At 40.1% G+C, this 21,648-nt stretch overlaps 1 protein-coding gene across 1 annotated transcript in view; it reads right to left on the reverse strand.

Moving 5' to 3' along the window:
- EPB41L5 (erythrocyte membrane protein band 4.1 like 5) overlaps nucleotides 1–21,648 on the reverse strand; it is a gene marked incomplete at its 3' end in the record, with an annotated part of 35,202 nt that overhangs the window by 12,245 nt on the left and 1,309 nt on the right. The window contains exons 2-7 of the mRNA XM_009069704.1: nucleotides 12,570–12,674; nucleotides 7,428–7,470; nucleotides 6,211–6,289; nucleotides 3,062–3,106; nucleotides 2,685–2,741; nucleotides 1–15 (exon numbers count right to left, since the gene is read on the reverse strand). The exon at nucleotides 1–15 is cut by the window's left edge and continues 111 nt beyond it. Of these exons, the coding sequence (XP_009067952.1) occupies nucleotides 1–15; nucleotides 2,685–2,741; nucleotides 3,062–3,106; nucleotides 6,211–6,289; nucleotides 7,428–7,470; nucleotides 12,570–12,674 (344 nt within the window). The remainder of the gene's footprint in view (nucleotides 16–2,684; nucleotides 2,742–3,061; nucleotides 3,107–6,210; nucleotides 6,290–7,427; nucleotides 7,471–12,569; nucleotides 12,675–21,648) is intronic.

Below are 21,648 nucleotides of genomic sequence, written 5' to 3' on the forward strand. Positions count from 1 at the left end.
TACAAAAGAGCAGCACTGTTAAGCACTGTACCCAGTAAACACAGTGGATATTTTTGCATACAGTGGAACTTTTGCATACTTTGCTAGTTAATCTAAAATACTAAATTTCTTTTTCTGTCCGTTCTCCAGTTCTCCCTATTTTTGAAGTGTCACCTTTTTTGACAGGGCAATCATGGCCACTGAACAAATGGTTGTGTTGTCTGCACAAAAGCTTTGCATTAATTTTTACAAAGTACTATTGACATATTCCTTAACAAGTTTCCTATAAAGAGAATTTATCAACACCCTTGAAACTCACTTTTTTTCTTTCTTGGAGAAAGTTTACATTTTTATTACTGAAGTGCCTATTGAAATGACAGCTGACTAAAGTTACAATGGAATTTTCCATTATTAAAACAATCTTTTGAGGTTTATAAAAATCAAAACCAGTTCTGACACTTTTCATAAAACTATCTGTCTATTCTAAAAATCAGTTTCTGGTTTTATGATTCTATATCCCCTGTCCTGCTAAAATTACTCAGTGTCAGGGCATGATTATGCAGCTGTTATTTGTTGCTGTCCTTTTCATCTAAGAACATAATAAATGCCCTGCTGGGTCAGTCAAATGGCTCATCTGGTCCACTGCTGCATGCTCAAGAGGGGCAATAAGGGATGCTACTTAAAAGCATACTGGAACATAGCAGTCAATGGGTGTGACCCATCAAAAGCACAGCCTCAATTTTCCACAGATGCCCACAAATCCAGCTTTTAAAGACAGATGTATGCCTAAAATGCTGAAACTCAGTCAGAAACCTTTATAAAATGTCTTCATTTTCAGAGTCAGTAAGGACTTGCTCGTCTCACTGATTTCAGCTTGCTCCTTAATGTTCAGCTCATATCCCAAAAATTAGGAATAGTTCTATAACTTGGACCTTGGGAGCCTGACACAGGTCAATAACTGCTCTGTCTGAAAAGAGAAACTACAAATGTTTGCGTAGGAAAAAACCCACAATCTTTGGAAACACCTGTAGAAGTCAAATAAATGCAGAGTATTCCACAGGTACAGAAATTACATATGATCTAAACCTGTTTCTTGAATTTCTGAACACTGAAAGCATAATAATAGTCTTTTCACCCCCTCCTTTTTTTTTTTTTAATGCTGACTGAGGAAGTCTGTAGTTCTGTAATAATTTACTCCCACTCAAACGCCTGCCTCTGCTGAAAGGAATGCTGTCAAAGCCAGCTTAGGTTCCAGCTGATTTAAATAAAAGTACACAGCTGTCAGACAGTAAGATTAAAGCCCTGCTATAGGCCTCACTGTCTAGAGAGGAAAGAAAGACCAGCACAAAATGCAATGGATATACAGCCTAATTAGATCACTTTGTCTTTCCAGAAACTTATTCACTTAACCTGTATCTTAAGGCTCTAACAATGCTAATATTTTTAACTATGGAATGTATTCTAACTGTTTTCCTTCTACACAAAAGAGCAGGTTAAAAAGGCAGGTAGGTATCTTCACAGTTTAATCCCAATTTTCTATATCTACACATGATCAGGGCCATTCCTGCCTGGCAAAAAAAAGTGTTTTGGAAAAAATTTGTCAGAAAAAAATTCAGTGACTTGGTCCTGTTACCTAACTCCTGCAGAGTGAGTACAATAGTGCATTGATTTATAAGATGAATGTGGTGTGGAGAATTTGTGCAGCACAAACACATGGCACATCTCCAAATTGCCTCTTCATGAGAGAGGACTGTGTACATCAACTTTACACCAGAGGTTCCAAGATTCTTTTATGACTCAAACTGGGTTGAATAAGGCCACACATCTATATCCTTCAATAAGGACCCAAAAGCCTACTCTAGAAGATGTTTTTAAAACTTCACTGCTCCCCTCTTTCCTTTGTAAGCTTCCCTGCTTGAAACCACAGCAAAATTCACGTTTGTTCAAATCACATCCTCATCCAAACAACAGAAGACACTGGCCATGATGATCAGTGATACACAGCCTACACAAGCAACTGAAGGTCAGACACAGCTCTCAGAGAAGCCATGGGTGCTGGAATCAATAGTTAAAGACAACTCCTTAATAAAATCTGATGACTTGAGTATATTGCTGTGCAGCTGAGAAAAGAGACAGTAGTCACATCTTGTGGCTGAAGAAGAGTCTGAAATACCAACACATGTAGTTCAACTGTGAATGCTTAAATACAAGCATGAAACATGGAGCACTAAGATGTTCCTACCAATAAGCTGAAGTCAAAAGATGATATTTTATATACAGGACTTATGAAGTGAGTTTGGAACAAAATGAATTTTGCCCCTGATTCATACAACAAAGAAAACACTTGGCAGAAACTATATGACAAAAAAAAAAAGTGAGCTGTGTTACTTCATCAAAGCAATTCAGGAAAACTGCAGACCTCGTATCTTGTGTGAAAGTGGACAGATTTGCACATAAGCACCTGAGAAAACAAGTTAAGGGCAAAGCTGTGTATGTTCAGAACCTCCTTGTTGTTTCCTGAGGAACTGAGTAATTTTCTGTATATGCTCTCAGCACAACCACAATCAAAAAGAGCTGTTTCACAGCGGATCACTAATGTTGTGGCAGAACCTATGTTCTGGATATAACAAGGACAGACTAAAAGAGTTAATAAGAGTCTACACCATGCTGCTCATTCAACTTCATCCTTCCCCCCTCGCCCCTACTCACCTTGCATGTTATAAGCTGCCAACTGAACAGCTGTGTCAAAAGGACATTCCAACCTGCCGTAAGAAAAATGCACTCTTAAAACCTGAACTGACACTCTTTAGCAGACAGCTTATATACCTGACAGTAAGAAACTGCAAATGTTTGGGATAAGAAAATGAAAAAGGATTGGTAGATTTTCAGCAAATTAACAAGAGATAAGCACTACATTATTTAAGCATTCCTCTGCTGATACTCATGTATAGAAAAGTACTATTTTAGAGGATAAAAACCCATTACATTAGTAAGCAAAATTAACTATCCAAATGTAAGTTGAATAAATTCTATGCAAAACACACTGTAAATGTTTAAAAGGCTGTTTATTTGGAATACTTACTTTCCACTAAGAATATCCAGTTTCAGCTGCAGAACAAATAAATACCTGAAGGATTAAACAAGAAAAATAATTGACTAACAGTTCTAATGTGTCACTCAGCCAATAGCAGGAAGTTAGAGCCTGACAAATAAAAATGTTTTCTACTCTTTACATGGGTTTTCAAGACTAAAAGATTGCACTGTGACCTTTCAAGCAGTTGGGTTTGTTTTGCACACATTTCAAACCCAAAACTAGAAGTTGTCACAAGCTGAACTACAGTGTTGCATGGAAAAGAAACAGGATACCCAAGTAACTTTTATTTCCCTCTTCTGATCCTACTTGGGCAAAGAACAACTTGCATCTTCCACATTTCCTTCATTATTCATCAACATACCAATCTCATAAGAGAATAATTGTTTTAAAGTCTCACAAAAATGTATGTTCCTAACATGGATTGCTCAATTAAAATCTAACCTGGAAAGCTGATTGCACAGTGACAAAAAATAGACAGTAAGCTGCAGCCTTTTCAACTTGTTTACTCTTCAGAGCCAGCTCTCCTTCACTGCCTTGCTCATTCAGTACTCTTCCTGCTTAGAAACTGGGCAAATATTGAATACAAATCCCTTGGTGTGCAGCACCAATTCTTCCAATCCAATACCCCCAAAAAGCAGCTCCCTTGCACCATTATGGTACACAGCTTTCCTTCAACAAGAAAGGAAGCCTCATCAAGGATAAGACATTGGCATCCACAATGGCACCCAGTTTGACTTCTAGTACAAATGCCCACAAGCCTTACACAGTGCCAAAGACAATGCCTCTGCTTCAACAAGTGCCTGTGTCTCCTCACACTTAAATACACAGACAGAAAACAGAAGCAGGTGTTTTTCCAACATATCCCATAGAAATCCACAAATACTTTGCCAAACCATTTATTATCCAAAGCCTTTTGAACACTAGTCCCTACATGGGGAATAAATTTGTTTGGTACTGACCCTAGACATGCAAAGAATGATCAGAGGCCTCTAGTGCACAGTGAGTGTGACCAGTCTGGGTTTATCAGCCACACAACACTTGCAAACAATTCAGGCATATTTCCCATGCTGTGTTACATGACCTCTGACTGGTGGCATCTGATGGGAAGCTGGCAGAGCAAAATGAGCAAGCTGCACCTGTGGACGCTGAAAAGAGGCTCCAGCTGGGTGTCCTGCTGCACAAAAGTGGAACCCTCAGAAAGCCCCTGCTAATGACACCTATAACCCATAGCAAAGCTCTGCTTCCCACTGCTTCTGCTTCTCTGAAGTGTTAAACTGTCTCAAGACAGAAGGATGACTTGCTGGTCTCCAGTTCTGGGGGATTAGCTAAGCAGACAGACAGGGTTTTTAAAGACCTCAGGTTTCAGGTCTGCCCTGCTAAAACCTGTATAGCAAGGTCTGACTAGAAGAACTCTGTCAAGATGGGCAAGAATGTTTCATAGTGGTAGATACAGACGTAGGTCTGAATTCTGTCTACGGTTACTGTTTTTAAAGACAGTTAAATGTTTATTCAGGAACAGGAATGAGGAAATAAAACATTCTTCCCAGACCAGCAGGGAAACATTACAAAGCAGCAGTTGCTACATTATGTTACCACATGTAAATACGAAGCTGCACAGGGTACATATGGCTGTAAATGGTAATGCTGCTATAATCTTCCTGGTAGCACTCCTAGGGATTTGGCTAAAGCACAGAACGAAGCTCCACACAGACATAAACCTGAACAACAAACGAGTGCACTTCACAAATGGCTGAGGGTATGAAATGTCTACAAATACCATGAAAACATAACTTTGTTTTCTCTCCAAAAGGGATCAGCAGCAGTGGCAACAGTGCAAGGAAACGTTGCCTTTTATTTGCACTACTGACAGATGGCAGGTTGCGTTCGCTTTCAAAGCATCCCAAGTGTGTCTCAGCCCAACAAGGAATGCAGTACTATGAGTGGATCTACGGAATGCTTTAATCAAGACAAACTGCTGCTCACCTGATGTTACAATCCTACACATATAGTACTGTCAACTCACATCTCAGCATGGCAGTAAAATATTATTTTCCTTTTCCATAAGCTCTGCAAAGACCACATAAGTAATGAAATGCTAACTGAACTTTTTGCCAAAGAGAAGCTCTAACTTGCAATTCAATGCTTTTCTGCCTAGAGACAGGATGACTGCATACAGTTGAAACTAAATACAGCTTAAGAAGAATAAAAGAGAGAGGAATGATGTCTGTTCTCTTCAGTAAAAACCTCTCTCATGGTATCATCAAGGCTGGAGGACACCTCTGAGATCAAGTCCAACCACTAACCTGCCACTCTGCTGTAACCCCTAAACCATATCCTCCAGCATCAGATCCAGATGCCTCTTACACACTTCCAGAGGCAGTGACTCCACTACCTCCCTGAGCAATCTATTCCAGTGCCTGACCACCCGAACAGTGAAAAAGTATTTCTTAACATTAATCTGAGTCTCCCCTGCCTCAGCTTATAACCATTCACTCTAGTCCTCTCCCTGCAGGCATGACAGAAGAGACCATCCCCCAGTTCTCTACAACCCTCTTGCAGGTAGCTGTAGAGAGCAGTGAGGTCACCCCTGAGCCAACTATTCCCAAGGCTAAACAAACCCAATTCCCTCAACCATTCCTCACACACCTTATTTTCTAGACCTTTAATGATCCTCACTGCCCTTCACCAGACTCACTCCAGCACCTCAAGGTCCTTTTTAAAGTGAGGGGCCCAAAACTGAACACAGTAGTTGGGGTGTGGCCTCACCAATGCCAGGCAGATTATCACCTCCCTAGTCCTGCCAGCCACACTATTCTTAATACGGGCCAAGATGCCACTGGCCTTCTTGGCCACCTGTGCACACTGTTGGCTCCATCCTGCGTAAGTTACTTGGACATCAGCTGCCAGAACTGCCTAATGAAAAATAGTGCATCAATATATAAATACTTAGATCTTTTTATATCACAGCTCATTCACTTCAAGAGAGCTACATTACAAAAAGAAAGCTACACTTACAAAGAGCCAAAGAGCTAGCAACTCTAAGGAATTCTCTGAAACGTCATATAACTGTGAAATAAATACCAGAAAAACATTTCCTTGGCCTTATTCAGGTACCTCTCACACGAAGTCCCTCTTACCTTGTTAGCTCTTCACGCAGATTGTTGGGCTCTGACGAGTAAAACTTTACACGAAAATGTAGACAATATGGTGGACCAACTGCAAAGCAGAATTCAGTCGAGACAGGAGTAACAGTTACTGGATGAGACATCTTATTTTTTTATTATACAGAATCACATCACAAAACTTGACTGAAATTGGACAGCTGTGTCCTACCACAAGGTCTTATGACAGGAATTACCTTGTGACAGGGAAAACCACAAAGAACATCAGGATGAAAGGACACTTACATACGCACACAAAATAGTTTTATATGTTACAGGTCAATACAACATGCATATCACACCAACTTGATTTGTCCTGCCACAAGCACATGAACTTGGTTAATCCCTATATTTAAGGACTCTATCCATCACCAAGAAAGTTGGGCATCCTGGCTCTACAGTTGACTAAACCTTCAGGCACGCAGTTGGTCTCTCCAACACCTTCTGAGGCTCTGGGAAACACTCACTGCTGACAAACTCAGGCCCTTCTATTCCACAGAAGTTCAGACGTATTTTCTGGGGATTTAAGAGGCTCTTCTATAGAAAAATCGTCTCTTCTGGAAACCAAATAGTTAATTCAGCAGAAGGATGGATTAACAGTTCTTTAAAAATGTGCAGTGCTCTGCTGATTCTTGCATTTGACAGGAGGAATTCTCTCTCTCTTGGTGCTTCCAAAACCTCTGTTGTATTAACACAGCACCACAAATCCCTGAAGACTTCCAACAGTGCAGAGCAAGGAAGCTGCTAAACAACAATTGGCTGATGTCACAGCTTACCCAAGCACACACCACTGAAACAACTAGGCCACACCAAACCCTTGTACAGCAGGGTAAGGACTTGGGCTGAACACAGGTTCAGCCATTCAGGACTGCCCCAAAGGGATGGAGGCTTTAAGACAAGTTTTCCTACAGTCAGGATAACAATCGGTAACACTAAATCATCTTCAGCTGCCTTGACTCCATTTTAACTATAATTAATGAGCCTGCAACATGTTTAATTAAGAACATTAGAATAAAGTAATATGAGCTACAGGGGGAAGAGGTCATTAAACAATCAGAAGTGATCATGCTGGGCTTTTGTCACTGGGTCTTGTCACCCCTCACAGGACACTGCCCACCACCACCCATTTCAACTCCCTGTGCTTCCTGCATGCTAAATACAAGACCCCAAGAGAAAATGGAAACAACACTTACTTTTAACTTGCTTTTTAATGCTTTTTGTGTTGTCCAGCCAATGCTGAAAAATAAATTAGTTTCATTGAATTATCAATACAGAAATCTCCCAGAAAGAACCAAACAGGAAAAAAAAACCCTACTCATTAGTGAAGACCATCTTGGAATAACAAGCAGTTTGTTAAAACAATCTAATCCAAATATTTCACAATTCACAGCTCTCTCTGTGCTCACTGAAGATCCTTTCACTCAGAGTTTGTAATGCAAAATGTCCGTTTTGAACAGAAACATCCTGTAATTCCTTATTTAAAGCCAACCTTTGAGACAGCATTATCTACTTAAAAGAAAAAAAACTAACATACTAACAAACTACTTTACTAAAATTTTCATCCTGTCCAAACAAACACTTAATTCACACGTTAGTAGGTCAGCAATGTGCGAGAGAGGCATAAATCATAGCTGGAGACTCTGGCACTCAGTTGTGTGTGATGTTTACTTGGGGTGAGAAGGGGAGAGACAAAATAAATATTGTTAGCTTTCAGGCATTTTCTTTAGATGACTCAGGCACAGTAACAGCAAAGCTGTCCATGTCCCAGCATCGGTGTCAGCTCTACCTAGTCCTCAAAAATCTATTCACGTGACATTTTAGCAACTGTCACATGGGAGAACAGAAGTTACTGCCTCACCTACTAATGCTAATTATAAGCTATATACTAGACGTGAAGCCAAAACAATGGCTTCGCTTATACTGTGTACAGTACAGTGTGTGAAAAAGGAGTTATAGATGGCAGGCTGAGAAAAACACCTACACATGTACACTAAGCTTCCCAAATAATTGCAAGTAATTGCACTGCTGAAGAGTTTGTACCAAAAGCTAAAGCTGGAAAGCTAACACAACTAGCGGGAGAGAACTCCTTCCTAGTGCTATGCACAGCCACCAGCTCCCTCCTCCTCCAAAGGAGGTGACTCAGCTGAACAGTAAACACTGCACCCCAGTCAACATAATTGCATTGACTCAACAGCCAGAGCAAACTACCTAACACACCACGTCCAGCATGGTCACCACCTCACCTCATCCATCCCAAATTTCACCTTGCAACTAATAGAGATGAATTATATACTTAGCAACACTCCTTTTGTTACAACTATGTGCCATGAAGTTCACAGTGGGCCCCAAAGAGGACAGAAAAGCACCAGGGGTATGAAAAAGAACCGGTATTTTCAGGTTGCAATGCCAAGTGCAAACGCATTCCGAGCGGCCCTGCCTTCCGCAGAGAGTGTGTGAAGTCAGCCTGAAATGCAGCCAGGATGTGCAGTGGTTGCTATATTAGCTGCAGATCAGAATGACTGAACCATCTGCTGCTGCTGCTGTGCACGGCTCAAAATGCTCTCATTACCTATTAAAACAAAGTAGCAAAGAAAGCTATCCGAAATGGACCTAATATATTTTTAAAATAAAGCAGGAAGCTTAAGGAAGAATGAAGCTAAGACTTAGGTCAATTTTGCTTACACTAACAGTGAAATGGAGTTGAGCAATTTTTTTTTTTTGCTTCAAGAAAAACATGTCCTATTGCATAAACTCACTTGCTGTAAGACACAGTTTACTTACTCCTTCCTCTACCAAAAAAAATAATATACAAACTACCCACATGGAGGCTCACAGGTGATTTAGATAGAGGAATGGCACAGAGAGCCCTTTCGAGGCTCCAGGACTGGCTGTGCCTGTTTCATCTCCCTCCTGTTTTCTCTCATCTCCTCCACATTCCATGGGAAGGCAACCGAGAGGCCCTCGACAGGCACCGATAGCGTTTCACTCTGCTCAGCTCTCCCGGGGCTGCCGCAGGAGCTCTGTCTGAATGGTGAGGGTGTGCGTGGAAGAAGGGAAACAGAACTGCTTTTAACAGGGTGGGGGGCGAGGGGAGGTTGCAAGGGAAAACGACAGAAAAAATACAAACCCAAAACAACACATGAATGGACACACACAGACGTCAAGAAACTTGAGATTTATTCCAAGTGATTAAAATGGAATTCAAGTGGACCTGGCAAAAAAGTTTACTTTTGATGAGAGTTTGCTCAGCACAGCCTACTGCTGAAATCCAGAGATAAAGTTTGCTAAACAGAAGGCAATACAAACAGACTGCACAGAGTACTGGAAGTCCTCACTAAAATAGTCTGCTGCTGCAGAAATTAAAAACAAAACACACATACAAAAAAACCTGCAAAACCTCAAACCAGCAATATTTCAAGAAGTCTGAGTAAATGAGGTTTGTTTAGCAAGACAGCAAGGCTAAAACTAGTCTCATACTTTATGGAATTAATGGGTGCATACTTAGTGCAATGCTATGCAAATAATTTTCAGCATTAAGCACTACACCAGATAAAACTGCCAGAGTAACAAAACAATGTGTTGTACAATTCCATTAGGAAGAGCAAGTACTTGATGCTTGCAACCCGGACATTAGTATTAGAAATTTGCCACCAGTTAGATGTTCAATGCCTCCTTACAAGAAACACCTCTCCAGCATTTCTGGAGGGAAAGTCCAACAGGAGACCAAGTGTGATAGATTGTGGAAAAACTTGTAAACAACTCTTTTTGCCACCTCCTGCCTCTTACCTGGAAGGGGGAAACAATTCTTATCAGGCTACAATGAACACAGAAATCACAGGAAAATAACAACCAGAAGAAGCTATTATTTGAACACTAACAATCAAAATGTCAGGAAGAGTTTGTATTATCTGGGTTCTCCCATACCCCAGTACATCACAAACTCAAACACCCAACTACTAAGCACTTCAGCTGCAGAAAAGGAAGAAAACAAGAAATCCTTCAGTTGTTCAAAATGAATCTATTGAAAACTTACTTGCAGTTAAAACAAGTGGTGAATTTGTCAAATTTTTGTTTAACTACATGTTGCTAGTTTCTATCAGTAAGTGTAACTAGCTAGAAGGGTAATAGACTTCTATTGAGTAGCTCTTTCAGAGCCAGTGAACAATTCTGTCCACAATAAGGGACTGGATTCTTACACTGTTTATTTAACGGGTCTCCTGAATAATCTTTGACAAGTCACTTGATTAGTCTCTGTCTTTGTTTCCAGCTGCAGATTGTGTTTCTGCTAGGACTCACCAGCTCCTCTCTGCAAGAAGAGCTGCTATCGCAACAGTTCTTCATTTCTTACAGCAATTAATTATCTCTGGCTGCTGCGTTCAGCTCTTCTGGCAAAATGCAATCTTTTCTGCTTCGTTATACACAGTGCATCATTAAGGTCCAGTTAAAACAGATTGTTATCTCTAGTCTGCTGCTTTTCACTCACACATAGTTAAGAGAAATAAGCAAACCAAGTTTGAAATCCCCTGTACCTGGTAGATTCTGCAGTATCAAATACTCAATCAGGTGCTGTCTGGACAGGAAATAACAATTTGCTGGACAAAGCAAGCCAACAGCCACTGCTGAGGCAGGAAAGATTAACTCTTACTTTCCCATTTCAAGACGAAATCGCCTTCTTTACTAACAAATCAGTAAGAGAAAAAAGTTTACCATACAGACAGTTTCACTACTTAGAACTACCCCATCATGAACTCTTTTGAGATCCCAGAGACATCAAAATACATCAGAGGCCACATGGCAGAACTGAGTTATACCTAAAATGTACAGATTATTAGTTTCCTGAAGCAAAAAGATAAATGCAATGCAATCATTTGTGATCAATACTCAACATCTTGGACTGCTCATGCTTAACACAGCTAGCATAATTTTCATAAATATAAAATGCTATGCAATGGGCTGTTTTCTCAGTTCTGTTAGTTCTGAATGCCACCCCTCCACTGCCTAACAGTCTTTTTCTCCTTAGTGTTAAATGCCTGTTCAGCAAGAGGTTTAAGACCACTTTCACTACTGGGAACTGAAGCCCAGCAGCAGCTAATCCCACTAGCCACAAAGTTTGCTTCAGATGCTGAACACAAGTAATTTTCTCCAAAGAGGACGTTCTCTACATCAGAAGCTAAGCATACAACTTTGAAAAGAAGCCATCAGGTTTTAAGTGTGCTCTGGGGTGGGCAGCACTGTGTCCACAGCTGTCAACTTCTTTCAAAGATTCAAGTTTATGGAGTTTTTTGCCATTGTACAAAGGTGTAACAATTAAGAGATCACCTTCAAATTGTTCTGGACATGGACTTTCACAGAAGTAAAGGAATATGTCACCCATTCCATTTTGTACGTTGACCTTGAACAGTTCAGATATTTAGCTCTGCAGCAACTGTCTGTGCTTCCCTTCTGCCATTATAATAATAAAATAATTCTTAAGTGGCCTTATAAGACTGACAAATGCAGTATGAAAACTCAGACCTCGCTCTACCTGGGGAGGCTGGGCTAAGCGAATACAGGTTTCAGTTGCAAGGATGCAGGACAGAGAAAAAAACCCACTCCTTGTCTAACAGCTAATTTAACTTGCAGCTACCCTTGTGGGCAGGATGAAGGACTTGGCTCTAAGAAGTATCTATATAAAACTGCACAGCCCTCAAGTGAAAGAACTGTGGTTGCTTCTTACAAACAATGCTCTGCTTCTGTTTTCAAAAGCTGTCACATTTTTACAAACACACAGTAAAACACTAACTTGGGCTTGGAAGAACTCTGTCTGGTTACATACAAACACACCTATATCCCCCCAAATATTTCTAGCTGCGGGTCTGAGTCACAACTTTTTGATTTGAATGATTCAAAGGTATGCCTCTCTTGCAAGGAGACAGCAACATGGTAACTTATGCTGATGAGAGAGTTGACAGCATTGGCAGAGGAAAACTTTCTCCACTCTGCAGAGCAATGAAGGCCAAGCACACACTCTGGTTTCGCCCCGTCCTCTCTGCATCAGCAGCACCAGGAGTTTCTACATGACATGCTATGCTCTGGGGTCCTACTGGACCAGCCTGTCTAGTGACAAGAGGAGGTGTGACAGGAACATGTGAAAGACAAGGAAGGATGAGACAACAGCACTTTTTAATATGTTAGAGTGCTGGAGGTGGAATTCAACTCGGGACGCTGAAACTAACACACCACAGCACTTCTGCACAAAACTTATCTCACAATAGGCAACTTTTTAGCAGCATTTTTGTCAGTATTAAGATTTAATTTTTAGACTGTTGCTTCAAGCAAAGAACACTGCTACTCACCGCCACCTGCGCGGAATCCATGAATCTTAATCCAAAGTAGTCGCTTTCTATAAGGTCCAGATGATACATGATCTGCTCAAACAGGAGCTGGCCTTTGGCTTTTTTCTGAAAATATAAAGAGATTTAGCACTCAACAGGTAGATTTATTATATTATCTACCTTCTTCTAGACATACTTTATATTCCAATTCCAAAAGTAATTTAGCTTTTGAAAAAATAATGCACTTGCTTTTTCCCCCTCTCATTTTCTGATGGCTGTTCTTCTTAAAGGCAAATGCACACCCCACAAGAAGCACACATAATATCCTTAAAGAACTTGCATAATCTCCTTTATTTTTAATGCCAACACATTGGCTGCACAACAGGGTGTTAAAATGTCATTTTATCTTTTTTCCTTTTAGGCTTTCCTTACTCACTCAAACTCAGTAGAACTGGAAACAGAGTTATTGTGGTTGCAGTAACTAATGCACCGGAAAATTTTCCGAGCCAAGTACAGCAAATTGCTCATGAATCTACTACTGTTTAATATCTGGGTGATTCACCAGTATTGAAGCAAGTAGCAAAGCCTATTGAATTAGGATATAGCATTCCATTAGCAACTGCTTTTAACAACTACCAGGAAACAGCCTGGGACAAGCAACTTGAACAAACAGTACACTTAGATAACATAATTACAAAAGTAAGTTCATAAAACTCACTTCTAGGTGCAAAAAGCCACCACATATGCTCATACATAATTTATGAAAAATCTTAGCTCTGCCCCCAAGGACACATCATTTTTACAGTGACGATCTAAAAAATTAAACAGTTGTTTTTAAAGAGAAGGCACATCAATAGCACTGAGCAGTCTCTACACAGCATACATTTTTCATGCTATGAACTCCTTTATAGTAATAAAAGGAAAGAATAGCTTAACAGTTATAACTAAGATGCCTAAATGTAGTAAAATACATTAATAAATTAGTAGGTCAGAATACAAGTCATGGTGCTGAAATGTTGAATATTTTTAAATTCTAAGAAATGCTACCCTGCAAGCAGTGTAAGGATTTCTCTCTTTCCATAAGGCTATCATCTTGCCATCTTTAATCTTACTTATTCTACATTCACAAGTTGAGAAATGGGCTAACTTTATAAGCATATTTTTAGTAAGCTACTAATTAGCAGATTTAATCCACCTCTCAGAATTCTGGGCCAGCCAAATTCTTGTTCTCAGAAATAATCTGGTTTAATCAACGAGTAATATCCAAGCAAGTAAAGCCAAATGCATAATTTCTGCCACCTTCCTCTACTCCCATCTTCAAATATTACAGTATCTTCAACTTTGCCACGATAATCATTGGTTTATTTGATGTATTAGTTAAATCCAACATGACATATCACAGCTCAAAGCAAAATCTCTAGAAGTGTGCAAACTGAACCTGCCTAAGCAAGTTCTCACACAGCTACTTATTTCCAAGTATTGGGGAGAACAAGGGGAACAGAAGGCAATTGGGCCAATAGGCAACTTCACATACACACTGCATGTACAAAACACTGTGTAAAGAAAACACTGAGATGTCAACCTCATGAAAGTCATTTGGGGCAAGTTTCTTCTGTTGACTGCAGGAAAAAAAAATACTTCTCCAGCAAGAGAAGATTTATTAAACACCAGCAAGAATCTCCTCTTAAGTCTGTGTATGTAACCCACACTTTTCTTCCACTGTTTGAGCCTGTAGCCTCTGTCTTGAAAGAACAAGGCACTAAACTGCTGATATTTTTTCCCAGTACAGGATATCTTCTGCTTAAACAATAATATATACTAACACAAGTGAAATCAATTCAGCATTTGCAACAACAAAACTAGAAGAAAACCCTCTGTTTTGCATGACACTTTCTGCAGCTTGTCTAACTAAAACTAGTGGAAAATCTCCCCTTATTGAGCAGAACATTTTAGATTCTTCTCAATTCCTCAGTAGGTCTTTTAAAACTGTAATTAACCACTTCTCTGTCAGAAGCACTTTGACTCGAGCCTGGAACACTACACATACTCTCTGAGATTACCAACAACCAAACCTTCACATTTCTGCAGCGTCAAATTCAGTTTCACAGTGTGTTTGCCATTTCGGTGATGTCGGCAGAGGATTCAAAGATTAACTGGCCCCAGAATGACTAATGTGGGAGAAAGTCCCTAAAGAAGCAGTGGAGCAGCTGCGGAAAGATTTGCAGGGCTACTGGCTGTTTTCTGACTTAAATCACCAGGGCTGTCAACATGGAATTAATTATGTACTACTTTGCATAGGACTTGAATCAGCAGCAGCTGTATTTGGTGCAAGTCAACAGCAGTGTCACACGTGTGACTGGAGTCCTTCCCCCTTACATTTAAACAAATGGAAACCAAAGCGTTACTGCTTAGTAACCCGTCAATTCTTATGAATCCAAATTAATTTCTTTGCGTGCAATAACACTGAGATCTCAATACGTCAAAAGACGTAGCAAAGCTACACTTTTATTACATTTTCCTCTTAAAATTTGCCCTAACTTTCTAATAGCCACATTAATTTAAATGACATTTTTATCCCGCTGCTAACTCTATGCTTTTTTCCCCTCCTTTATTCTTCTTGCAGCAGAGCTCAGGTTACTCTCAAAGGACAAATATTTTCAAAATGCTTAATGGCTACCGATGAACTATTAACGACTCCACTCACAAGCGGCCAAGTGGCTGGTCCTCCCCTCAGGGTACAAATTAAACTCCTCATGGGTTTGCAATTCAGTAAAACCTGACTACTTGATTTACACAGATTGTTATTCCCTGTAGGAAGCAACAGCAAACATCTCACAGCAGGAGAACCAACAACAAGAAATCTTAAATAAAATACATCATATATATATACAGGGCAGGACATCCGAAGGTTTTGCCAGCCTGGAACGAGATAAAAGCACCTTCTGATCACTTTGGCATCAATCACATGGCATCCTCCCCCCATCCCTTCCCGAATGAATGGGATGCTCCCAACTATGTCCTAATGACATCTCCTGCTGCTCCTAATAACTGCAACTGCTGCTGAGGTGTTACCAGGGCTGGGCTTAACCCTGGTGGCTCAGCAGCACGGTTGGGTGTTCAGCACGGCAGGCTGGTTCATCCCTTCATTTTCGGGATAAGGTGATACCGAGACATTCACCTCGGCTCAGGCACCTCAGTCACTGCCCAAAACCTGCAGACAGCATTTATACTATCTCCTGAGAGTATATGGCATTTGCAGTAGTAGAGCAATCAATACTGGGGAAGCAACACGGGCTCACAATAGAGGCGGATGAGACCCTTGAGACCTGGGTGGGCTCACTCCCTAAGGTTTTCATCAGGTTTTTAATCACAGCAAAGCAGTTATTTCTTAAAAAAAAACTTGGAAAAAAACCCCAAAACCCAACCACAAAAACCAGAATGCTCACCTAATGAATTTACTCACTAAAATGCTTATCAGAAAAGGATCTTTCTCTTTATGAACAAATGCAGGTCCCTATACAAGATGAACTCTGAAAAAATACATGAATAGGCATTACACTTTCATAGGACTTCTCATCCCTTGTGTCTTTGCTGCAGTACTTTTCCTTCGGAAGATTTCTCAAATGACTATGTTAATATTGCTTATTAACAATAACTAACAGTAGCCATTGCCCTTCGGAGCTTCTGAGTGGCAAAACCTTCTCCTCCTGTTTTTAGTCAACTCCTCAGGACGGTCACCATTCATATGCATACCAGTTTCCCCAGAAATACCCCATTTACACACACACACACACACACACACAGAAGATACGGATCCCCATTCAGGATTTACAGCTACCCAGTTGCTAGGAAGTCACCTACGCATGTTTGCAGACCACAGCGGCGCGGAAGCAGCAGATGAGCCTGTCCATTTTTTTTAATGAAGTTAATCCCCTTCTCCCTAACGACACATTTCGAAAAATAAGCCACGAGAAAGCTCCAACGGTGAGCTTTAAAGGAAAAATATTTTATCTCAATATCATGAAAACGGTGTCTATAGTTAACGGCATTAAGGTTTGCTGGAGAACTGGAGAGTTAAAACCCCTTATCTTTACAAAGGCAGTGTTACAAGTACACATTATTTGTATCACCCTGATCTTCTTATGGCTTTAAGCACTGACCTACAAATGGAGCTGCTCCTCTCCACAAACTCCAAGCACCAATCTTTCAAATAACTTTGCCAAACTCCCCAGTCAATTTCCTCCTTCATCTGAAGATGCCACTGGCAGTAAAACATCAGGTCTGCTTCTCTCTCTGGCTTATCCCCACTCTTTCACAACAGGCACCATATACTCTTGTGAATACAAAGCCCTGCAGGCTGGAAGGCTGCAGAGAATTTCAGCCTCCAGAGACACAGCTTATCAATTCTTCTATTTGCTCAATGTCCCACAAATACAGGAAGAAAAGCATTTGGGATTAAACATTTTGTTCTGTTATTCCCTGGAGAAAGAGTAATTTCACAAAAATCTTTATAAAGAACTGATTTTAATACCCATCATAACTGTACATTTATTAGAGTACTATATAGAAGGATTTTAATGTACTGTGCTCAGGCTTATTGACTACTACACAAAAAGACAGAGTCACAATATTCATGCTTGTGAGTTTGTTTTATGGAAATCTCTGTTTCCTCTCCAAGAAAGTTTATATCTTCTAGTTACAAATTTGATGTAGCTATTTTTCCAATCTATCTAATGTTCTTTCTGGTACAGAATATATCCAAACTGCTTGTCTGGCACTAAGGTTTACAGATTAAATACCTCCCCCAGTATATTCAGTTTTATTTGGTGTTCCACCTGCAGGTTTCTCAGGAGACTCTGGTTAAGAGCACCGGAGAGTCCCAGTTTTCACTCAGCTCTCGGCAGGGGCAGTATAGGGGGAAAGCAGAGCCTCACACAAAATTCACTGTTATGCTGTGAGTTAATGCTAAACCTTCAGGCAGCTAAACCAGCCTGCAGCAGCATCCCCAGAAACACACCGGGAGCACACTGCAGGCCAAACAACTGACTCTGATGGAGCTGCAGCTTGTTACCAGCTGCACCCTTCCTCCCTTTCCAACGCTGCCAGGACACTAAGCATCACAGCAAGCCTGAAATGCTCACCTGCCACTGACCCAAAATGACTGGACTCCCAGCAAGAGTCGATGCAGGCAGTCTGACTCTGCTGCTGCTCACACGTGTTGAAACGAATCGGCATGTACTGTCTGTGGCCAATATTCAATCTCATTACGCATTCAAATCTGGCACCCCTGGAGGCACTGCATCACCCTGCACTACACAGACAGCACCTCTACTTTGGAACACTTGGATCAGCACTGATTTGTCCAGTTTCAGTCCCCTAAAGGTTTCCCAGTAGTTTAAGCAAACACTCTAAAGCATGTCAATAGTTTCTGACAAAGACCCCGTGGGGAAAAAAGTTTTAATCCGAAACTTTATAGCCTTAGCACACACACACACACACACACACACACACACACACACACAGAGGTGCTTGTTCAAATGTTCATGTACTTATTACTTTTGGCAGCTGAGCTTTATTTTGAAAATTTAAAAGCCAGCCCTGAGCACTCCAGTGTATTCATGTTATTTGATGACTGATTTTCCAGCATTTTTAGCCGTAATAGATTGGCTTTGTAATCAGCATCTGTGCCACAAACAGCATTGTGTATTTTGTATTTACAGCTACAAATGTTCAGCCAGTGGCCATAGATATTCTACAAGCTTTTTTTGAAAAAAAAATAGAGTGGATTACTCAGTAAAATCAGCTATCATGATACATTTCTGATCTTGTAGTCAGATCAATGCAGATCATCTCTCTCCAAACAAAAAGCCATTGGCACACATTAACGATTTTCACATTCCAGATAGAGATCTTAATTTTATTCCAAATAACCACTACAAATAGAGTCCTTTTTATTTTACTTTGTACTCCAAAACTCTAAACAGCTTAGTTCATTCCCACTACTCCACAGAGCTCTTAGACTGGTTTATGTAAGACCTTGTTTTAATTGTACTTCATTATAATAAGGACAAAAACATCTCATTTTGCAATCTCCATAACATATTTCATGCATGCATAAGTAAGAAATATTCCAAAATTAAAAACTACTCATAGAGCATCCACTCTCATAATTTGTGTCTTTCACCTTATACCACTAGGAAGCTTTTACCTAAAATTTGTGTTGCAGATATAGAAACTGGAATACAATTAACACTATTATCCACGAGAAAATATGTAAATTGTGGGTTAAGCAGGGTCAGGATTTTTTACTGAAACACCCCTGGCTTCCACAAAGTACAGCACTGCTTCTAGAAGACCCTATACTTACTATCTGTCACTGTTGTCAGGCTGACCTTGTTTCCCCACAGAAATCTACCCATGAATTTTAAAAACAGGGCATATTCCAAGTGTATGTATTTACATTATTTATCTTACCATTTCCCCCCTCTATCTACATTATCTTTCCCCTCTCCCAGTCAGTACTGACTCTACAACAGTAATCAATGTTTAGATCTTTTGATGTAAAAACCCTCTAGAGCTCTCTGGTACTCAAAGCAGCACTTGATTTGAAATTCTTGACAAACATTTTTGTTCCCAAGTATTTCATAAGCTGTTGGTGACCTCAGTTAAAAACAGATTTCAGGAAAACACTGCTATGAGCCCTTCCCACAAACCATGACCAGCAGAAGAGCCAGTATTCCAGCTGTTCAGAGGTTCCCTTGGGAGCCCAGATTGGTATGACTGAGCTGATGGAGTCTTTGGGCTGTTCACAGCTTTTGAGCTTTGGGAATTCAAAAGGTGCAGTGGGGAAAGATGGAATTTAGTTTCGCATGGGAACAGGATTAAAATTAAGATAAGGGATGTCAGCAAAACAGAGTTCTTGTCCTCTCACGGCTCACTCAGCAAACATTCCACCCAAGGATCTTAAACAATTGGAAGAAAAAGCATAGCCTGACTTTTGTCTAAGTTGAACAGGAGGCAAATTACCAGTAAAGCAGAATGTATAGTACGCAACATCAACACAGTTACAGACAACATTTATTTTAGGAAAAATTTTTATAGGTAAACAAAACAATAAGCTTCTTAGTGTTTCACTAAGCACATCCGTTTGTCAAAATTGCTGAATGAAATTGGACAAACAAAGCTTCAAGAGAGTGGTAAGAGATGAGGAAAACTACCAGGTCAAAACACAGCTTTATATCTGAGAGGAAGATGAGGAAAAAAACCTGACACTTTTCAATGTGTCCCAAAAGAACACTGCTAACTCACATGAAGTTCATGCCTCCCATTTTGAACATACCAAAGTGTCAGTAAGTAGTACACATGATACTGATATTCTTCAGTCATTGACATGGCCACGAAATAAGTAGACTCTTAAAAAGAACCCAGTCTGTGTATGACTGCAGCTTTGAGGGACAGTTCAAGTCAGGCAATTTTGTAATTAAAAACAACAGAACAAATAGAAAAGCTGACAGATTGAGTGGTTTGACAGACACCAATGACAAGATCAGTGGAGAAGCAGAGTTAGTGCTCAAATCCTGGGTCTGTGTTTAATAAATTAAATCTCAACTGCATCATTTACAACATGTCCCTTCTATCCCGTCAATGTTTGTAAAACATCAGTCTTTGCTGCTTTAAGACTCTGAAACATATTTAGCTTTGGCTTTCATCATAATGTTCCCCATGGTTGGCGCTTTTTTCTCTTTTCCTTTTTTTTAAAAAAATTAAATAGAAATTCCTTAATCTCAGATTCAATCATATGAATGACCATAACCCCATAATACTCTTCTCAGTAGCAAATTGACTGTCAGGGTACAGCTCAACAGCATTTTAAGCAAACTAAAGCCTGATATCACCTCTAAATGCTTCTTCACCACATTTGGGGAGGCACATGGGGAACCAGATTGGAGAATCGCTCCAGCTGGAAACTAACATAACAAAATTATACCGATTATTTTCAGCCACAGAGTTTTCTTGACTTCGCTTACTGCCTGGCTGCCAAAAAACTGTTTCTGCTGCCAAGGGGTATGCGAAAACAAGGACAAACGCAATAACGAAAGCAACATCTTTTCTTCCTGTGGCAGCAACAACTTATGCCACTGCAAAGTATTTGCGTAGCCATGGATTTAAAAAGGTATGGCATTCCTTCCTGCCAAGGCAGCTCTTTCTCCGGCTGTGAACTAACCTGTTTGCTAACTGATTCAGTCTTAAGAAAAAGGTTGTTATTTATTTTTTTTAATAAAACAATGTCACAGTAATTACGTAGACAATGGGACTGTGCACAACTGAACTGGCAGACTGAAGGGCACCTCTTTGAGATAAAGAGTTCATTTTAAAGCCAGCAAAGTAAGAGAACCAGTCTTGGGAAAGGTCTTAGCTCAAAGAGGACAATGATTCTCCAATAAAGTTGTTGTAAAAGAATGAAAAAATATCTACACATGTATTTTTAGTTTAGACTTTAGACTATAGAAAGCAATGTTGTTTTGCCAGGATTTTGTACCCTCTGCTTCACCCCATCTCCCTTACACTTTTTTCTTTTAAGAGTCAACCCCAAAATATGAATGATGCAAGTGGAAAAACAAGAATAAACACTTTCAGAAGTCTGAAGCTAATTTAATCTACTTTTAATGCATTGCATTTTAATCACCAAAGAAACTGGTGCATGTCAGCCACTGACAATCCACTGTAATTACTGCATCTAGCTACATTGGTTTAGCATATTTGGTTACTGTTACTCATGACTTAGATGTCCACAGTCAAGGCTTTATATAGGCTTATAAAGAAAAAAAAGCAAGAGTGAAAAAAGTTTCCTGTAGAAATAAATAATTACTACTGCACTCCTCACTTAAGTTTTATAGTCCAGATGGCAGGTCACGACACCTCCTCAAGTTCAATTTATGCTCCTCAAAGCCTTAGAAATGTTGTTAGAGCCACCAGGAATTTGCCTACAGAGCCAATTCCAACTCCAAAGATTACTGCACTGGTTATGCAGAGACACCAATTTAAACCTGAGTACTTTTTAAGTGTTAACTCTTGCTATAAAGTGTTTGTGGGGGCATTC

This window comes from Acanthisitta chloris, unplaced genomic scaffold (assembly GCF_000695815.1).
Source record: "Acanthisitta chloris isolate BGI_N310 unplaced genomic scaffold, ASM69581v1 scaffold19642, whole genome shotgun sequence".
NCBI classification, from domain to species: Eukaryota; Metazoa; Chordata; class Aves; order Passeriformes; family Acanthisittidae; genus Acanthisitta; species Acanthisitta chloris.